The following is a 20,597-nucleotide window of genomic DNA, read 5'->3' as shown; positions in this document are numbered from 1 at the left end:
CTCTGGTCTGTATCAGAAAAGCTGCTCCTTTGGGAACCTCAGTCAAAAAAGAGACATAGCGGTTCTGGAATAAGAACGTAGATTCAAACCGCCCTTTATCTTCCCATAGCACTGTCTACAGTTGGCCTCCTCCCATGGCGATGTCCATTTGCTACCGTGGCACTGGTATTGCTTTGAGTGCACGGGTCTGTCTTTTTGGTATGTCGGTGCTTTTGCTCCCTGGGAACTTTGAGTCTTATTTGAAACTTATGAAGTCTGGGGCCAGCACTGATCCACCGCAGCTAAGTCTGCACTCCTCTTCCCTCTCATGTATCACATCTGGAGTGGGATCTCACACTTGATTTGGTACCTGGGAATAGCCTTGAAGATTCCCCAGCTACATCAGTCTAGAGTGGTCATCTTGGTTCTTACTGTGTTGTCGTCTGTAGGGCTGGCAGCCATGTGAAGAGCTGAGGTTCCCAGCGTCATCTTTCCACACACTATTAAGGTCACCTATCCTCTCGTTTGTCACTCTTATCCCCAGTCTGGGCAAAGTTCTCCTGATTTATTTAGATCCTTTTGGGCTTTCAGATCCCCTGGAGCTCAGTAGCAGTAGGTCATAGTAGTGGTAAAGGGTCCAGTTTTCCCCTTGTTTCTTTTTTTTTTTTTTGAGACTGAGTCTCGCTCTTGTCACCCTGGCTGGAGTGCAATGGCACCATCTCGGCTCATTGCAACCTCCGCCTCCCGGGTTCATGCCATTCTCCTGCCTCAGCCTCCCGAGTAGCTGGGACTACAGGTGCCCGCCACCACGCCAGGCTAATTTTTTTTGTATTTTTAGTAGAGACGGGGTTTCACCATGTTAGCCAGGATGGTCTCGATCTCCTGAACTTGTGATCCGCCCGTCTCAGCCTCCCAAAGTGCTGGGATTACAGGCGTGAGCCACCACGCCCGGCCTTCCCCTTGTTTCTAAATATGGAGTGGCTGCAAAATCTTCCCTTTTCCTGCCCACAGCTTGCCTACTCTGGGAATAGAAGCACTTACTCTCTCTACATATTGGGCTCTGATTTGTGCTGTGGGTCAGCTTTTGGCTCCTTCTCCCTGAGACAGTGGAAACTGCCAGCTCTGTGGCCTCCGTCCTGGGGGCTAAGACTTTTGGTGCCACTGCCTGTGGGTTGCTGGCCTAAAGGACAATTCTGTTCATTAGCCAGAACCCATGCCTTTAACACCTACACAGCGTTATTGAAAGAAGAGAGAGGAGGGAGTGGAAGGGAATTAATCTATCCCAGCTGGAGGGAGATAAAGAGGGCTAGTTGGCCTGGTGCAGTGGCTCACTCCTGTAATCCCAGCACTTTGGGAGGCCGAGGCGGGCAGATCACAAGGTCAGGAGATCGAGACCATCCTGGCTAACATGGTGAAACCCCATCTCTACTAAAAACACAAAAAAATTAGCCAGGCGTGGTGGCAGGAGCCTGTAGTCCCAGCCACTCTGCAGGCTGAGGCAGGAGAATGACGTGGACCCGGGAGGTGGAGCTTGCAGTGAGCCGAGGTCGTGCCACTGCATTCCATCCTGGGGCGAAAGAGTGAGACTCTGTCTCAAAAAACGGGACTAGTTCATTCTTGGAGCTGCTGTTTTGGGGAGAAAATATATAGCTTCTGACACAAGAGGAAAATCCAGACAATTATCATTGAGCATATTACTTCTCAATGATGTTTCCTCTTATTGCACTTCCAGAAAAACAAACTTCTTAATTTCATGCTTCCAAGTCCATATACCATTTTTTTCTAAAACTGAGTTAAAATACTCATTTTATAAAAAGTAAATATTTAAAAGTCACTAAAAATTTTATTTTTGAGTTTAAATAAATAAACCATTTTAACAAAAACTTTAAAAATTAAAAAATACATCAGCAAGAGAACAAAAGACCACTGAGATAAGTTATTTGACGTCCTTATTTTGACTTGAAGAATGCAGTAAATTTTTTATTTGTTAAAGCTAAACATGGCTGGGTGCGGTGGCTCAGGCTTGTAATCCCAGCACTTTGGGAGGCTGAGGCGGGTGGATCACAAGGTCAGGAGATCGAGACCATGGTGAAACCCCGTCTCTACTAAAAATACAAAAAAATTAGCCGGGCATGGTGGCGGGCGCCTGTAGTCCCAGCTACTCGGAGAGGCTGAGGCAGGAGAATGGCGTGAACCCGGGAGGCAGAGCTTGCAGTGAGCCGAGATTGCGCCACTGCACTCCAGCCTGGGTGACAGAGTGAGACTCCGTCTCAAAAAAAAAAAAAAAAAAAAAAAGCTAAACATAATTCAATGTATTTTCTACCATTCTCTAAGGCTAAGGGAGGGAATTAGGTAAAATCTACTTTAAGGGATTTTGGCTAATTTTTTTGAAGCAATGATCTAAGGCATAAAATGCTTCTCTGTGGCTTATCTGCCCATTTGAAGACTTCTCTGTGCATTGGTGAATAATACATATTAATTGGAATCTTGACCTTACTGTCACATATTTCTGGGCCCACTGCATTTGAGTCTACTCTTTGGACACATTTCTTCTTACGTTCCTCACCTTTGATAAGAATATATTGCTACCAAAACCTGACTAACTGTAAAATACTTGCTCATATACCCTTACGCTAATTGATATTAATACTTATCCCAAGGACCACATTAAAAATGTGTGTATCAACATGAAGGCAATGGGGAGAGCTAATAAAATTTATTGACCAAGCTCAATCTGATCACAATTTCAAAAAATGACTCAAACTTAGTGTGAAGAAGAGATTTGTGGGGTGAGCATGATGAGGAAACTGTTATGAGCCTGTTACAGTAATCTAGGTAGAAATATTCACGTGTCCTGAGCTTGGTGATGGAGGAGGTATGTGGATAGCTGAGAAATATTCAGGTGAAGGAAGTGACAATGATTGGTGATTAAATGGATGTTGCAAATGCATGAAGGCACAGGGGAGGTGACAGAGAAGGAGAAGTTAAAGATTTCTGACCTTATCAGCCAGGCGGCCATTCACCAAGAGAACACAGCAACAAGAAGAAAAATGTGAGGGAAAAAGACAGGGAATTTGGTTCTGAGTATGTTGAGGTTGAGTTGGAAGTGTTTGGTGGGATTTTGGATTTATGAATGTAGAAAGGAAAGTTGAACAATGAGCAGAGAGATGATGGCTTAAGCCATGACAGTAGATGGGATGACTATGGGTTGGGGCATTGAGGATTGACACCAAGCAAGACAGAGAAAAGGGAAAACTGCACAGAAATCCAACCAGGAGGGAAGCAGGAAAACCATTCTTTGCATAAGCCCAAGGAAGAGAGTCTTTGAACAAGGGCATTGTCAACTGTGTATAATTATGCCAAGGAGTCAAGTAAGGGCAGAACTGAATATTGTGTGGTGGAAAGTATGAGGAATGCTGGTAGCAGAAGCAAGTGAGAAAGGTAAGTGCAGCAACTCTTTCAAGGCACTTGATGGTAAGAGGAAACAAAGAACTTGAGTGGAAGCTCCAAGACTGGATAAAAGATCATCCTTTTTGTAAATCTCTTCAAGTTCCTTGTAGATTCTGGATATTAGATGTTTGTCGGATGGATAGATTACAAAAATGTTCTCCCATTCTGGAGGTTGCCTGTTCACTCTGATGATAGTTTCTTTTGCTGTTTAGAAGCTCTTTAGTTTAATTAGATCCCATCTGTCAATTTTGGTTTTCGTTGCAATTGCTTTTGGGGTTTTAGTCATCAAGTCTTTTCCCATGCCTATGTCCTGAATGGTATTGTCTAGGTTTTCTTCTAGGTTTTTTATGGTTTTAGGTTTTATGTTTAAGTCTTTAATCCATCTTGAGCTAATTCTTGTGTAAGGTGTAAGGAAAGGGTCCAGTTTCAGTTTTCTGCATATGGCTAGCCAGTATTCCCAGCACTATTTATTAAATAGGAAATCCTTTCCCAATTGCTGGTTTTTGTCAGGTTTGTCGAAGATCAGATGGTTGTAGATGTGTGGTGTTATTTCTGAGGCCTCTGGAAACCATAGTTCTCAGCAAACTAACACAGGAACAGAAAACCAAACACCGCTTGTTCTCACTCGTAAGTGGGAGTTGAACAATGAAAACTCGTAGACACAGGGAGGGGAACATCACACACCGGAGCCTGTCAGAGGGTGGTCGGGGGGCAAGGGGAGCGAGAGCATTAGGACAAAGGCATGCTGGGCTTAAAACCTAGATGATGGATCAATAGGTGCAGCAAAACACCATGAAACATGTATACCTATGTAACAAACCTGCACATTCTGCCCATGTATCCCAGAACTTAAAGTATAATCATAATAGTAATAAAGAAAAGATTATCCTTCGACCCTTGATCTCCCACACTCCCTCATCCCCAACCTAAATGGAAAGTATTGAGCAATTAAATGTTAATGGGGAGGAAACCAAGAAAATTTCAAGGTACACGAGAGAAACAACTCTTAGAATGAGTTTGCCAAGTACCCTAAAGGTATGAAATTCTTTTTTTTTTTTTTTTTTTTTTTTGAGACGGAGTCTCGCTCTGTCACCTAGGCTGGAGTGCAGTGGCACAATCTTGGCTCAGTGCAAGCTCCGCCTCCCGAGTTCACGCCATTCTCCTGCCTCAGCCTCTCTGAGTAGCTGGGACTACAGGCGCCCGCCACCATGCCCGGCTAATTGTTTGTATTTTTAGTAGAGACGTGGTTTCACCGTGGTCTCGATCTCCTGACCTCGTGATCCGCCCGCCTCGGCCTCCCAAAGTGCTGGGATTACAAGCGTGAGCCACCGCGCCCGGCCTAAAGGTATGAAATTCTAAGTACAACTGAAGTGATCAGACTTTGACTTTAGAAGAGATATTTTGGAATAGATGTCTCTGTAAAGGCATGCAAATTTGTATGTTTCATCACAGGAAGTAGGAGGTCCTTAGCTCCTATTTCTCTATGAAAGAAGTTGAAAGATCATTTGTTGAAAGTTATGGGAGAAATGGTAGATTTGGTGTTTCGGGAGATTGAATAACTCTACATGGTTAATAATATTGACTTAAATATTTGGTGCATGATTTCACAAAGAGCAGAACTTTGGAGTCTGCATTAACTACTTAATCCTTTTAGGTCATTTTGAAGGTTAAAATGTGAGGCAAAATGACAATAGGGTGTGTTACTTTTTTGCCTTTTTGTAATTATTTTTCTTTTTCTACCATATATGAATAAGAAAATACTTTACGTTACACAGCACTTTTGTTTCTTAGACATCATCTTCAGTTTTTTCCATTCCATGCATATCTGAATATAGAATACATATTTATATATAGTACTGATAATTTTGCAGAAGTGAATTATAGCAGATATTTCTGAGATCAAGGATATGGCAAATTGCCTGGTTTAAATTTTCATAAACACTGCAGTACAAACAGAGGATTTTTAAACAGTGATTTTGGAGTTACATTATGGGACAAACACAGGAAAAAAAGAAGGCTTACCAGAGAATATACTAAATAAATATTAAACAAAAGGACAGGAACTTGGAAAATGCTTTGTAATGCTGAGTAATTCACCTTATACAGTATTTTCTATTTCTCTCACTTTCAACTTAAAGAATGTGATATATCAGTTGTGGATGACATTCATAATTCCACTAAATTAATCATTGTTAGCATCTGTAAGTCCACTGCTTTAAATTTTTCAGCTGCTAAATAGATTTTCATTACAAATCCATTAATCTAAACCTAAAGTTGAAGAGGCAAGTGACAAAATTGAGGTTATTTTGAGTCCAAAGTATAATTTTAAAATGTTCAAAGTAATTCTGTTTTTAAAGGAGAAAGTATAGTTGTTTAATCTGTTCATCAATTTTCCCTGCTATATTGTTTTAATGTCTTCAGTTGTATAATATTTTATTTATTACTTATTATTTTTATTTATTTTTTTACTCCTCCATGCCTAGATTATACAAGTAACAGTGAGGAAGCCGGAAGGTCTGGAGTAGGATAAGGACCAGGAATAGGAGATGAGGGCTGAGGAGTTATCGGACCATGTGGATAATAAGGATTTGGATTTATATAATAAGTTGTTTGAGAAGCTACTGAAGAAAATTGAGCAGAAGAGTTTCACGATCTGAATTGCTTTTTAAAAAGCTTTATTTGGTTGCTATCTCGAGAAAGGAAGTATGAGGCTTCATGCAGAAGCAGAAAGAATGGAGGCTATTAAAATAACTGAAGTAATAGATCATGGTGGTTTTTGATCAGAATAATGGTGGAAATGGAGAGAAGTAACTGGATTTATTACCTATTGTGAAGGGAAAGCTGATTTAAGTTAGCTTTAGCTTGGACGTGACATGTGAAAGAAATAAAGAACTTAACATATTCAATAATTTTGGGAAGGATGGCATTGCTATTTACTGAGGTGACAGAGACTGACAGAGAAACAGTTTTGAGGGAGAAGTTCTGAATTTGGCTTTCCAATGTGTTAAGTGTGGGATGCCCTTTAGAGGTGTTGAGTAGGAAGCTGGACATGTGCATTCAAAGTTCAGTGGAGAACTAGAGGCTGGAGACAGACACTTAGAAATTGCCAGCATTGCAATTAGTAAAAATGAGGTAGGTGCATGGGAACCGTCCAATGGAGTAGATCAGAAACACAACAGGCACCGGTACCAAACTTCAGTACACTCCAGTATTAAATTCTACTTCCCAAATAAATTTTTTCTTGACATATTTTAAAAATTTCCTAGAGGATTATATTTTATTATTTAAATTTTTGAATTTGCTGTGTCCTTAATTTATGAGTGTAATATATTCTTATTTTTTTCTTGAAGATAGTGATTACAGTAGTTTTTTTTAAACTAATATTCTCTTTTATATCTTACATTGGATCCCGTTATTTCTCTCCATTTCCACCATTATTTTGATCAAAAACCACCATGATCTCTTACTTCAGTTATTTTAAGAGCCTCCGTCCTTTCTCCTTCTCCATGTGGCCTCCCTTTTCTTGTTTTTTCTTTCCCCTATAGACATTCTGTTCCTTAATCTCAGCCTTGATTATTCCTGTTTTTCTTGTTTTGTTTTTCTGCCACTCTTATGTTCTTCACATGCCCAGAGATCTTTGATTTTTCCACTCACAATGATGAATGATATGGATTTATTTGAGGTATTTGGTGTGGGTTTCCTTTGCTGTTGTTTATAAAAACTTGCTTTCCTGCCTCTTCTCTCTTTTGAGTGGTACAGTTCATTGAGAGTTCTGTTGACAATGGAAGGGTTTATTATTGGATTTAATTCCCTGTAGTTTAATGACAAGATTTCAGAAGTTAAACGGGGACATTCAATTACCGAAATGAATTCGATATTATTTTGGTGAACCTAAACAAAAACTGGTTGCTTTCGTTTTTCTTCTACTAGCCTCTGTTTTGTTTAGCAAAGTAATTTATATTCTTTTGGCCAGGGACTAATGCTACATTGTCTATTTAACTTCCATGATAGTGAGCTGGACTTGCATACTCAGACTTTCAAATAACCCTGTGGTATTATCTCTTGTCCTCATCCTTGCCTTCTGTGTGCTGTCTTTATGTTACCAGCTCTGAACATGGAGTCTCTCTGTAGTGTGTTGGGAAATCAGGCTTCTACCATTATTGTAGTTGATTTCTAGTATACTTGGACTATGACATTTTCTGCTGTTTCCTTTACTACCTCTTGCTATCAGTTTATTGCCTTTTAGACAATTATTTCAATGGCCTTTAGGTTTATAATTATAGATGCAATAATGGTTTAACACTCAGGTAATGCATTTGGCAAGAACTTTCTTAAAATTTGCTTCCTCCAGTTATTATCTTTGTGAATTTAGAAAAGTTACTCAAGTCTCTTAACAACATGGTTCCCTTTTCTGTAGAGGAGGGATAATGATAACAATACCTAACATATAGGATTACTGTTAGCATTAACTAAGGCAATATATATCAAGTTCAGTTCCTGGGGACTAGTACATGCTTAATATTACTATTATTAATAACAACACTATGAGTACTACTTTCGTATTTTTAAACAGATAGTATAACATTAGTTTTTGTATTTTGTTATAAGATTGCATACATATTATGGATGATGGAAACATTTACCTACATAGCTTAAAATATATGTCAATACAACAAAACATAGCTTAAAATATGTCAATACAACAAAAACAGCATATATGTGTGCAGCTACACATTTTGTATATTTATCAAATTTCACGGTTCTGCTGAAAATTTTTAATTTCAAGAACAGCTGTGGGAAAATAATCATTATTTGCATTTGTAGGGCTTTTCTCACTTTTCTGTTTTTTTCTGCAGTCATTTTCTCTGGAAATTTATTGGCAGCTTTTATAGATGTTCTTCATATATTTTATCAGCCCAAGCAGTATATATATATACTTGCCCAAGTTTGTCTCTGTTACAATTAATATACTATTAACGCTTTATAGAAAATAGACATAAAAAGGATTACAAAGAATACTGAGGTACTAATATTCAGGATGAAAAGATAAGGGTTAATTGGTTAGTTTAGAAACCAGTTGGTCAATTGTTTCAGAGTTTGTGGAGGTAACTGAGTTCTGCCTATTTTTCAACTGATAAATTGGGATTTATGGAGATTTGCTGATTTTTTTTTACAGGTTAGCATTTTTGAACTACAAGTATAACAATAAACGGTTCAACCACAATCATTACATCATCAGCAACAAGCGTGCCAGAATCCACATAGGAAAAAAGCAGAACAACACTAAAGCTAAATGAAAGACTAATGTGGATTATCCTGTGACCACCCTATAATAGCATCTTGTGATTGTAATTTCAACTTTCTTTTTCAGTTTGACATTCTTCTTGGTCAACATAATGATGAAATGGAAGAACTGTCAGGCAATATAAAGGAAGAAGCCAAATCTCAAAACAGCAAAGACAGAGTGATTTGTGAGTTAAGAGCAGAGGTAAGACATTGGATAAAGAGTACCATATATATTAAAACATAAATGACTGTTGTTAAATGCCATACTATTTTAAGTAGGGTAACAGACGTGCCTTTGGTTACTTTATGAAAGTGAATGCTGCTGCTAATGTGATCAGCTTGTATGTGATTTAAAAGGCTGTGGAATGACATTGGCCCATAACTAGATCTGAATTATTTGAATATTAAAAAGATGAAATATTTGACTATGAAACTATCTTGTAGCCAACACAAGTCTTACTGTGCCTAAATATTTTTTAAAAGTTCAACCAGCTGCTGGATCGTCTGTGTTCATTTATTTTCAGAACCAGTGACACACAAGATATGTGTCATGTAATTTCTGGTGGAATTAACATTGCTATTGGCAGCTAACAACAGTGAGAGATAAAATAAATTCACTTTTGTTATAGTTAATTCATTTCTTAGGTACACCAAGTAGTGAAAACACTTATTTTTCCACTCCTGCCACCACCAACAATAAGTGAATTTTCACAAATGTGTAAAACCTGAGTGTTTTTTACTGTTCTGTAGGTAAAAACAGAATTATTGTCCTTACAGAAAGGAGAAGGGATTGAATTATTTGTACTTCATAGAAAATAGCATGATGGCATTAAAAATGGAAAATCACAAATTACTTGTCTTGGAACAGATAATTCTGGGAAAATATCTTGGAAACAAATGTGTAAGAGCAATTTACAGACTGAAATGAATTTAATGCAACTGTAGGCTGGTAGAAAACTGATTTGTATTAGGTTTTCTTCCTTATATAACTCTTCAAATTCTGAACTGACATCAGAGTATATTTACATCAGATGAATATAGTGCAATGGGGGAAATATACAGATTTTGGAGCTAGAAATATACAGATTTTGGAGCTAGAAATCAGCTCCTGATTACTTTATTCTGGTCAACTCCATAAGCATCTCTGAGTGTCAGTCTCCAGATTAAAATAATAGTAATAATAATATTAATAATAGTCATGAAACAAATTTTGGAAAATGTATATACCGCAAGGGAACAGTTTTCTGAGACAGAGTGCTCTAGTATTGGAACTGACAGCTAAGCCGCTTAGGAGAATTATATCCTCCCTGTGTTCCTCCTCATCATATCAATGCCATCTCTTGACTGCTCTTCTATGAGTCCTAAAAGGGGTGTTGGGGTGAGACGGCATGTATCAAGAGGCCCATTATGAGAAAGGCTGAACTGTTGAATACAAATCTTCCTAAGTCGAAGGGAAAAATTGGTGGCTTTCATAACTTTTGTTTTCTAAGAGGAATCAGACTATCAGAGTAGATACCTCTTTTTTCTTGACCCTCAGCTCTGAGAAGCATCTTTCATTAAACATTGTACAACATGTTGTATAAAAGCTTATTTAATAGTTAACAGCAAATAAAGGAAGAAAGCACATATAGATATTTATTTAATATTTAATCTTTGGTTCTGCAAATATTGTATGGTTTCTGCTGTGCTGTGTTCTGGTAACTGAATGGTGTGGGATGTAGAAATGGACTTGCCTTCAGAGAACAGCCTTCAGTGAGGGGTACAGTATTCACCAGAGATCATACCTTTTAGTGTAAGTTGTCAACAGTTTGGGAGCTGTACAGCAAATGTGAGTGATGCTAGGGGGACTGCCCTAGCCAGAAATTTTAGATGAAATACCAGATATTTTATTTACTGACATAGTTAAATAGCATTATCTTTGACATGAAGGATATTGTATAATTAGAACTCCGGGGTCATCATAATTTAATTTTTAGAGATTGTCACAGTAGGTGTTGATCTGAATTGATTTAAATCTCCTGTATCTCAATTCCTCTTACTGACTTTACATGTTCTAGCAAAGAGATTTCAATTACTGAGAATATGATGAATATATTAGAAATGGTTATATGATTTTGGAGCACGATATTGAGGAATGCAAGCAGGTTACTCCAGAAGACTGTTAGTGATACAGATTTAAACATTCTGGGTTTATATTGACAAAACTCAGGAAACAGAATATATAAAATTAGATTGATATGAATAAACCATTGGAGAAAAATAACAGTCTGGGAAAACAGAATCAAGCTGTCACAGAGAAATATACTTTCTGGTCATCTAGATAACTACAAGTTTAAATACTCCATGTTTTAAGAACAAAAGTATTACTTATTCTGCATTTATAGAAATCTGATAAATAGAAAGTTGAATAACCAATGAAAACCTGTAATCATTTATCCAGGAAATATTAGGTGCCTTGAGTAACAGGTGTTTCTTTCAAAAAATTTAAACTATATAGTTTGAAATAAAATACTGAAAATAATCTTTGATAAACATCAGTAGTAGCTTTTCTTGGTAGCTAGGTCTTCTGAAAAGATTTCTAGCTAACTTAGGTTGATGATTGAATTACAATCTGAGGTTTATTGCCTCCCTTAAGTTTCTTACTGTCTTCTATTAGAGAAGAGCTCAATGACGATTGTGATGTGAGTGGGGAAAGAAGGGACTGTATCAATTAAAACTTTAAATATTAGCTTGTCTTAGGAATAGCCCACCTCCCTTCTTTAGAAAGTCTGCAAATTTTAGTGCCAACTTCAACACAGCTAGTGTTTGACACCTTCAAGCTACTTGAGATCTTTAATATGATGCCGTCCAGCTCTTATCTGCCTTAGGACACAACACATACATTTGAACTTTTCCTGTAAGTTGTGTACAATTCTTCTAAGACCCTGTTTACTGTGTCCCATGAGGTCAGAAGTCAACTTAGCAAGTCTACGCTAATATGCTAATTTCTTTCATGTCAACATAGCAATTTTTACTCTCAATGCTTCCAATCCAAAACTGCTTTACTAACACTCTTATAGTTGTGTTTAACAAGGATTCTCATTTCCAGTGGAGAGAAATTTTCTGTTTTACATTGAAGGTCATTGACTTAGAAACTTTCTATCATTATCATCAAACGTTTTCCCATGAACTGACGCCTTCTGGAAACATATGCCCTAAATCAAACAAACAATTACATTTCTCTTCTGCTAAAATCCCTGGTTAATATGAGTATGGCATAAAAAGGGAAGGAAAGGGCCTGACAGTTTAGGTGGTGGAGTTCTTAGCTTCATTCTGCAATAGTGTGTGGCTCGTAATTGCTCAACAAATGGCCATTAATTGAATGAACGAGGGAAAGTAAGGACAAAGCACATATCAAAAAAGGGAGCCTTCGATTTTAACTTTCTATGAGATCGAAAGAAAAAGTAAAATAAGAATGGAGGAAGGGTAAACTGTCTATATTCATTTGGAATATGATCGGTTCTATATTTGACTCCTTTTTTTGTTTGTTTGTTTTGAGATAGGGTCTCACTCTGTCACCTAAGCTGGACTGCAGTGGCACAATCTTGGCTCACTGCAACCTCTGCCTCCTGGGCTCAGGCAATTCTCTCACCTCAGCCTCCCAAGTAGCTGGGACTACAGGTGCGCACAACTATGCCTAGCTAATTTTTGCATTTTTTTGTAGAGACGGGGGTCTCACCATGTTGGCCAGGCTGGTCCTGAACTCCTAAGCTAAGTGATCCACTCACCTTGGCCTCCCAAAGTGCTGGGATTACAGGTGTGAGCCACCACACCCAGGCTAGATTTGACTACATTTGATGCACTCAAAGCACGTTGGTCACTAGTATGGTCTGAATGTGTGTGTGTTCCCCAAATTTATATACTGACATCCTAACTTCCAAGGTGGTGGTATTAGGAGGTGGGACCTTTAGGAGTTGATTAAGTTATGAGGACAATTAGAATTAGTGCCCTTATAAAAGAGACCCCAGAGAGCTAGCTCATGCCTCTACCATGTGGATACACAGGGAGAAAGCGCTGTCTATGAACCAGAAAGCAGGTCCTCACTAGGTACAAAATCTACTGGCAACTTAATCTTGGATTCCAGGCTCCAGAACTGTGAGAAATAAATTTCTCTTGTTTATAAGCTACCCAGGTTATGATATTTTGTGGCCTGAATGGACTAAGACAGTCACAAGCACAGACTGGCAAGTGTAATTATTTAAAGGACAGAACTATCAAGAAAACTAGTGGCTGGGCAACTAAGTCATGAAGATAAGCCCCATTTCCATATAACAACTCTACTTTCGGGGTGAATTGGAGAAATTCACTGTCCTCTAAACCTTTTGTTGAATTGAGTTACTTCTTTGATGGAGTAAATTGTTTCTCTCAAATACTATTAGAAATTCTCCTACATTTGAATATTTAAGCAGTGGAAAATGTTGTTAATTAAATAGCTTCCATAAATTCATGCATTAGTAAAATATTACTTGATGTACTTTTTAATCCTAGTAGTCACAAGTAGTTATTGGAACAATTATTTCTAACAGTGATGTACTGTATTGGTTTTTATTTTGAGTATTGATCTGTTCAAGTTCAAAACAGCTGTTCTGGAATTGGGTTGTGTAGGTTGAGGCATTTCTTTCTGTGTAGGAAGCAATGATTCAAGTGCCCTGAAAAATAGAAAAATTATCTTCTGTTCATATTTCAGTCTCTGATTTTAGGCTTTCTAGAAATCACCAAGACAATAATTGCTTTACTGAAGAAATAACTCAGACTGGTGATAAATCAAAACAATTATGCTTTGCAATTATTTTATTAACCAATGAGTGGAAGATGTCATTTGGAGGTGAGCAGGAATGAAAACAAAAATAAACAGGCCAAGAAGCTTTCCCCTTCAAAGAAGCAAAACTATTTAATATGTGCATCCTTGTCTTAAATACTGAAAATTAATGAAAGATGCATAAAGATCTATTAAAATACTCTGTTTAGGTTGAGTATCACTAGATATTTAGAGCTAATGTTTATGAATAGTTTGTAGGTTTCATGTGCCTTGTAAGGACGTAAAACATTAGATTTCATTTAATCAACACATCAATTTTATAAGATAATGTGATGGTTAATTTTACGTGTCGACTTGACTAAGTCATAGGGTGCCCAGACATTTGCCCAAATATTATTCTGGGTGTGTCTGTGAGGATGTTTTGGGATGCAATTAACACATGAATGGGTGCATTGAGTAAAGCAGATTGCCTTCCCTAATGTGGGTGGATTTTATCCAAACAATTGAAGACCTAAATAGAACAAACTGAATGTTGACTTTAGCAACATGTTCCTTCTCCTAAGGAAGTCCTTGATATTTCTCATTCACTTCAAGCCCAAAACCTGAAAAAGAAATGAGCAAAGCCAGTGACAACTGATAGTATTAATAAAATATCCCCATGTTTTCCCCTTCACATCAGTCTCTGCGTTTAAAAGGATTGATTAGTTCCTACAGAATCCATTGATTTATTTGTAGAATCTAGAGTGATATATGATCATGTTTGATAGAAATTGGATTAAGTTATTGTAAACATGTAACCAATTTATTCATTTTAGCCCCTAAGTAAACCAAGAATGCAACTATTATTCCAGGTTCATATTTCATTTAAATGCCTTTTCTCACTACCTACTATATAGAATTACTTATCTTTACAAACACAATAAAAGGATTGCCACATTTTCAAGAGAAGCCAAAGAGGAGGATTAAATTTTTACACCTGGAAAATTAAATATAGATACTGTTTCCTACTTTCTCTTCAATCCCAGAGTGTTTGGAATGTAGCTATAAAAAATAATGAGATCATTTCCTTTGCAGGGACATGGATGGGGCTAGAGGCCGTTATCCTTGGCAAACTAATAAAGGAACAGGAAACCAAATACTGCATATTCTCACAAGTGGGAGCTAAATGATGAGAACACATGGACACATAGAGGGGAACAACACACACTGGGGAGACGGTGGAAAGAGGGAGAGGATCAGGAAAAAACAACTAATGGGTATTAGGCTTAATACCTGTGTGATGTAATAATCTGTTTAACAAACCCCCATGACACATGTTTACCTATGTAACAAACCTGCACATGTATGCCCAAACTTAAAAGTATATATAAAATGCTGGGCATGGTGGCTCATGCCTGTAACTCCAGCACTTTGGGAGGCCGAGGCGGGTGGATCACGAGGTCAGGAGTTCGAGACCATCCTGGCCAACATGGTGAAACCCCGTCTCTACTAAAAAAAACACGAAAAAATTGCCAGGCGTGGTGGCATGTGCCTGTAATCCCAGCTGTTCAGGAGGCCGAGGCAAGAGAATTGCTTGAAGCCAGGAGGCGGAGGTTGCAGTGAGCCGAGATCACGCCATTGCACTCCAGCCTAGGTGATAGAGCAAGACTCTATCAAAGGGAAAAAAAAATGTATATGTATAAAAAGAAACAACAGGTAGCTCTGATGATGGGTGAAAGAAGAACAGAAAATAGGAGGGTTGGTTAAAATCATGTGTACGATTTTGTTCAACCCTAGATCTCTCTCTTCTTCTCACATAGCCAGCCAATGCTTACACTTTTCCTACCGCAGAGAAAGACTGGAAGGATTTTTTTCTGGAAAAATTGAGACAGAAGAACTCTAAACTAAACCATAGTGCATGCAACTGAGGGGCTAATATCTTTACTGTCAACAGGGGGATTTAATGACATTGTACATAAAGAACAGGGAAACTCTTCATATGCTTTAGTCGTTTAACCCCAAGAAAATTCATTTCACAAAAGAGTGGAACATTCCTCTCTGAGGACAGTGCCCTTCTCAAAGGAAAATAGGACTGGAAGCTCCATTATCTTTACTTAAGTACATTGGTTAATAAGCCCCTCCTGTTTGTACACTAAACATCCAACTGGCTTTTTAGTAACTCATTCTTAAATATAAATTAACATCTAAAAGTTTCCTGTTATGGAGAAGTTTTAACATCAGGAAGCAAATTTTTTTAAAAATAGAAGAGCATCAGTAGAAAAGAAGACAATACTGGTAGTCTGTGGAGAAAAGGGCACACTCATACACTGTGCGTGGGAATGTAGGTTGGTACAGCCATTATGGAAAACAATACCAAGGTTTCTAAGTAAGTTCAAAATGGAACAATCATGTGAGCCAGCAATTCCTCCTCTGGGAATATACCTAAAGGAATGAAAACACCACCTTTTTAAGATACAACACTCCCACGGTCATTGCACCATTATTCACAATAGTCAAGATATAGAAACCACCCAAGTGTTCACTTATGAAAAAATGGTTAAAGAAACTGATACGTATATACAATGGAGTATGTATTCGGCTCCAATAAAGAAAGGGATCATGGTATTTCCAACAACATGGATGGGCCTGTAGGACATTATACTAACTGAAATAAGCCAAACACAGAAAGAAAAATATTGCATGTTCTCACTTATATGTGAACTCTAAAAATAAAATTCAAATATACAGAGATAGAGAACAAAAAAGTAGGTCCCAGGGACATTGTTGGGGATGTTGAAATGGACAGATGTACGTCAGAGGCTACAAGGCAACAGATATACACACACACACACATATACACACACACATCTCCATCATATATATACATATACATCTCCCCATCATATATATATACATATATATATGCTGCTTTGTATCCTCTGACCTACATCTCCCCATTTCATCATATTATTATATTTACTATACACAAATTCATATATATTTATATACGTATAATGAATCAGTCTGGAGATCTAATGTATAGGATGAGAAATACAGGGTAACAGAACTGTACTGTATGTGAGATTCATGCCAAATGAGTAGATTTTAACAGATCTTGCCAAAAAAATAAATGAACAAAAAATAGATAACTATGTGAGGTGATGGATATGCTAATGTGCTTAACCACAGTTGCCTTGCCACTCTCTATATACATTATAACATCATGTGGCATACCTTAAATATATACAATGCAATTTATTTTTAAAAACTAATTCTGGTAGTAGAAGTAGATTAAAAGCACTATATCTAATATCCGAAGAGCAAAAACATTGATTACCCCCAAAATAACAAAATGTTACATAAAATGTAACACGGAGAAAACAAAAATATTGCTCTTAGGGCATGGATACGTGATAGCACAAATGAAAATTAAAATATATGATTTGGAGTTGAAAGTTGAACGAGTCACCCAGAAAGTAAACCACAAAGACAAGGATGTAATTAAAAAGGAAGTTTCTTAAACATTAATTTAGCGATTAGTCCCCGAAAGTAAGAGTTCCTTTAAAAAGAAGTTTAAAAGTGAGAGAATTAGAAAAACAAAATTCTTCCAAATGAGTGTCATGATGGTTTAGATGAATATATCCATCCAAGTAAGTAGCATAATAATACCAAAAAGACAGAGCAAAGTTCATTTCATTGAAGTTCTTCACACTGGAATACAATAAATAGTCTGAAAGCAAGCAGTGATAAATGAGCACATACAGGTGATCAGAAATCAGAAACATTATCAGACTTCTCAACAAGCAACTCCAGAAATTATAAAACAATGTAGGTAAATGTTTAAAATTCTGAAGAAAGTGATTTACACCTTAGAATTCTACATATACTCAATTTACAATAATAATATAGATTAGAATAATACATTATAAGGCATATCAAATCTCCAAAAATTATCAACTGTTGTAACCTCTTCGTAGTTCACAAAATGACATAAGAAACATGAGTTAGGAAGTAGAACTAAATAGAAAAGACTGCAAGAGTATTTCCAGGATAATGATGAAAGTTGATGCCAGGTAAAAAACGTGTCAAAATAAAATAAAAGTGACACTCATTATGTTCTGAGTTTGTCAGTTTTTCTCGGAAATGTATACTTCTATTGGAATGTTCCAGATTAGTAACTGCATCGAAAACTAAGCAAGAAACTATGAGGCATTTCATAACTTCAGGAAATATAAAATTATAATAGCAAAATAAATGCAAGTATAGTATCCTACATTGGTCACCTGTAAATATATATATACATATATATATTTTAGCTCCTAAATAAACCGAGAATAAATATATATATAAATAAATATATAAATAAATAAATATATAAATATATATAAATAAATACATATAAATATAAATAAATATATAAATATATAAATATATATAAATAAATATATAAATATATATAAATATATATAAATAAATATATATAAATATATATAAATAAATATATATAAATATATATAAATAAATATATATAAATATATATAAATAAATATATATATAGATATATATATATATTTACAATGTTAAGATGGAATACGTGGCTGCGAGCAGTGGCTCACTCCTGTAATCCCAGAACTTTGGGAGAATATATAAAATATAAATAAGGGAGGAGTAAGTGAATTAACAAAGGCAAACAGCTTAGGACTGTGCTTATCTCACTGGATATTCTCAAGAAATAATAGACATTATAATTAGTGAAATGATATATAATAGGACAAATAATACCATATATTTTGTTCAGCCATGGTATGGAGATAATAGGCCTTCACATTAAAATAACGGTGATGATTTGTGAATTATATACAACCATTGAATTTTCAGTAAATGCCACCTATTTATTTGGAATATGAAGTATTTGGATATTAACAGCAACAAAAAAGTGATCTTGAACCTATTGTTGAACTCAATTTTAACATGGAAGAAATCTTCAATTGAACTGCCTTAAGTAGAAACCTAAATTCTTTTATAGGCTTAAAAATATTCTTGATATATTGTGAAGATAATGAATTATTTTATTTCAATGTTTGTTTTTCAAATAAAGTGAATGCCCTTTTTTTCTGAGTCCATTGAAATTTTTGTTCTAGAAAATATTTCATTAAATCTTGCCACTGACTACATAGTAACCATTTTAATTGTCAAAGGAATCCTTCACCATATATTTTCTACTGCCTTGCTTAATAATGCTGGTGTTTATTCCATGCATCTAGTTTGACATTCACTCATTTCAATATACACCAATGCTGGTGTTTATTCCATGCATCTAGTTTGACATTCACTCATTTCAATGGACCCCAGCAAAGTGGTTCTGTACTCCTTTAATAGTCTGCTCTCAGAAGCTAGTCATTTTCTTGATGTTTAGAGTTCAAGGCTTTATTTACTTATTTCAGTACCAATGACTTATAAGGCGATCCCACAATCCTGACCACTGCTTTTTTAGCTTCTAGGTCCTTAAAATTTTCAATACTCTTTCTGAATTTCCTCTTTTTATAGTTAAACATCTTGGCCCCCACAAAGGTTTTTCTTCATCTATCCATTAATCCTGCTCTATCCATTAATCCTGCTCTATCCATTAATCTAGGTTGAGTAGAAACAGTTGTCATTTTAACCTACTCCTTTATTTGACACTATGACTGCTGGCAAGAGAGGGAAGGAAGTTCTTCCTTCTCCCATCAGTTTTACTTTGTGGAGGTGAGAGAATGCGGAGCGCAGCAGTGAGGTGGAGCATTGAGGTAAAAGCAAGCGTAATAGGAAGCTCAAAGGATATACGCCAGGTTCTAGACAAGAGCCACTTAAAATTTTCACTACAAATGATTTTGAGTTCTGGTCATAAATAATTATTGGAAACTAAATTTCAAACAACACTCACGTGTATACTCTGACCTTTATCTAATCGTTTGGGAAATCCTATCCTCTACTATAAATGTTAAGAACCTTTCAGCAAAAAGGTCAGGTGAGCTGAAGAGTCTTATGTAATCGATCCATAGGCATTGACATTTGTTTTTGAATTTGGACAAATGTCCGTGTTGGACTTTGGCTCACTGACATATTTGAGTAATCGATCCTTTCAACTAACTCACACTTGCTAAATATTTTTCCACTCCTAGAAGAGAAAGCATAGGCCACAGATGTAAATCTTCACTAAAGTGTACCTTTGATGTTGCTATCACAACTAACACAATATTTTTGTCCAGCATCCTAAAGTTTTAACCTTATCAAGTAAATAAAAGCTTGATACATCAAAATCAATACATATTTATAGTGTACAGTGGAAAAGCATGTTTTATCTAGAACTTGTCTATCTGTGCCAGAGTATAAATAAAATTCTGGAAGCAGGACACTGGGAATGATGGTGATATCTTGACACCCAAGGCATACGTTCATATTTATGTTTGATAAATGGGTTTACTTTTTACTTATTTAGCACTCAGAGACAGACAACTTTCTTAGGCAATATGCTTTAGTTTATGGCACATAATCACCACTGGTTTCTACAACGCCCTTCTCTTTGTGCTCAATCATTCATTATATATTTTCTGCTTATTTTTCCATACCATTTCCTACATAGGCTACTATTGCAATATGTTGTCTTTATCTATGTTATTTTAAAAAAGTATATTTTTAACTTTAGTAAATGTTAAAATCAACACTATCTTTTATCTTTTAAGGTTATTGTCTGTTGTAGGTATACGATCTCAACACAAGTGGCATTCATCATAATACCTGTCTTAAATGTGTTAACAGGCATCTCCCTAGAAGAATGGGATTGACCTACATAATCATAATGATCAAACTGAATAAGTTAATAAATTATTAATATTATCAATATCTAATTCATAAATTCTCTTTTTCCAAGAATGTCTTTTATAGGCATTATTGTAAAGCAGCCTCCAATCCAGTTTTGTTAATGCATCAGGTGTTACACCTTCCTAACTGCTTTTTAGTTTAGAATAGATTCTCTCATTATTTCCCCGTAAATTGGTGTTTTAAACAATCAGATCAGTTCAGTGGTCAAATATACTATATTCTGTATTGGTCTAATTGATTGTTA

The 20,597-nt window shown here is 36.3% G+C and overlaps 1 protein-coding gene across 4 annotated transcripts in view; it reads left to right on the top strand.

Annotated features, from left to right (window-relative positions):
• CCDC102B (coiled-coil domain containing 102B) overlaps positions 1-20,597 on the top strand; it is a 340,875-nt gene that overhangs the window by 148,211 nt on the left and 172,067 nt on the right. For all 4 annotated transcript variants that reach the window (XM_055296847.2, XM_063636884.1, XM_055296854.2 and 1 more), the window contains one exon: positions 8,801-8,917. In XM_055296847.2, the coding sequence (XP_055152822.2) occupies positions 8,801-8,917 (117 nt within the window). The remainder of the gene's footprint in view (positions 1-8,800; positions 8,918-20,597) is intronic.

The sequence above is a fragment of the Symphalangus syndactylus genome, chromosome 1, assembly GCF_028878055.3.
Source record: "Symphalangus syndactylus isolate Jambi chromosome 1, NHGRI_mSymSyn1-v2.1_pri, whole genome shotgun sequence".
NCBI lineage: Eukaryota > Metazoa > Chordata > Mammalia > Primates > Hylobatidae > Symphalangus > Symphalangus syndactylus.
This window is presented reverse-complemented; position numbering and strand designations above follow the sequence as displayed.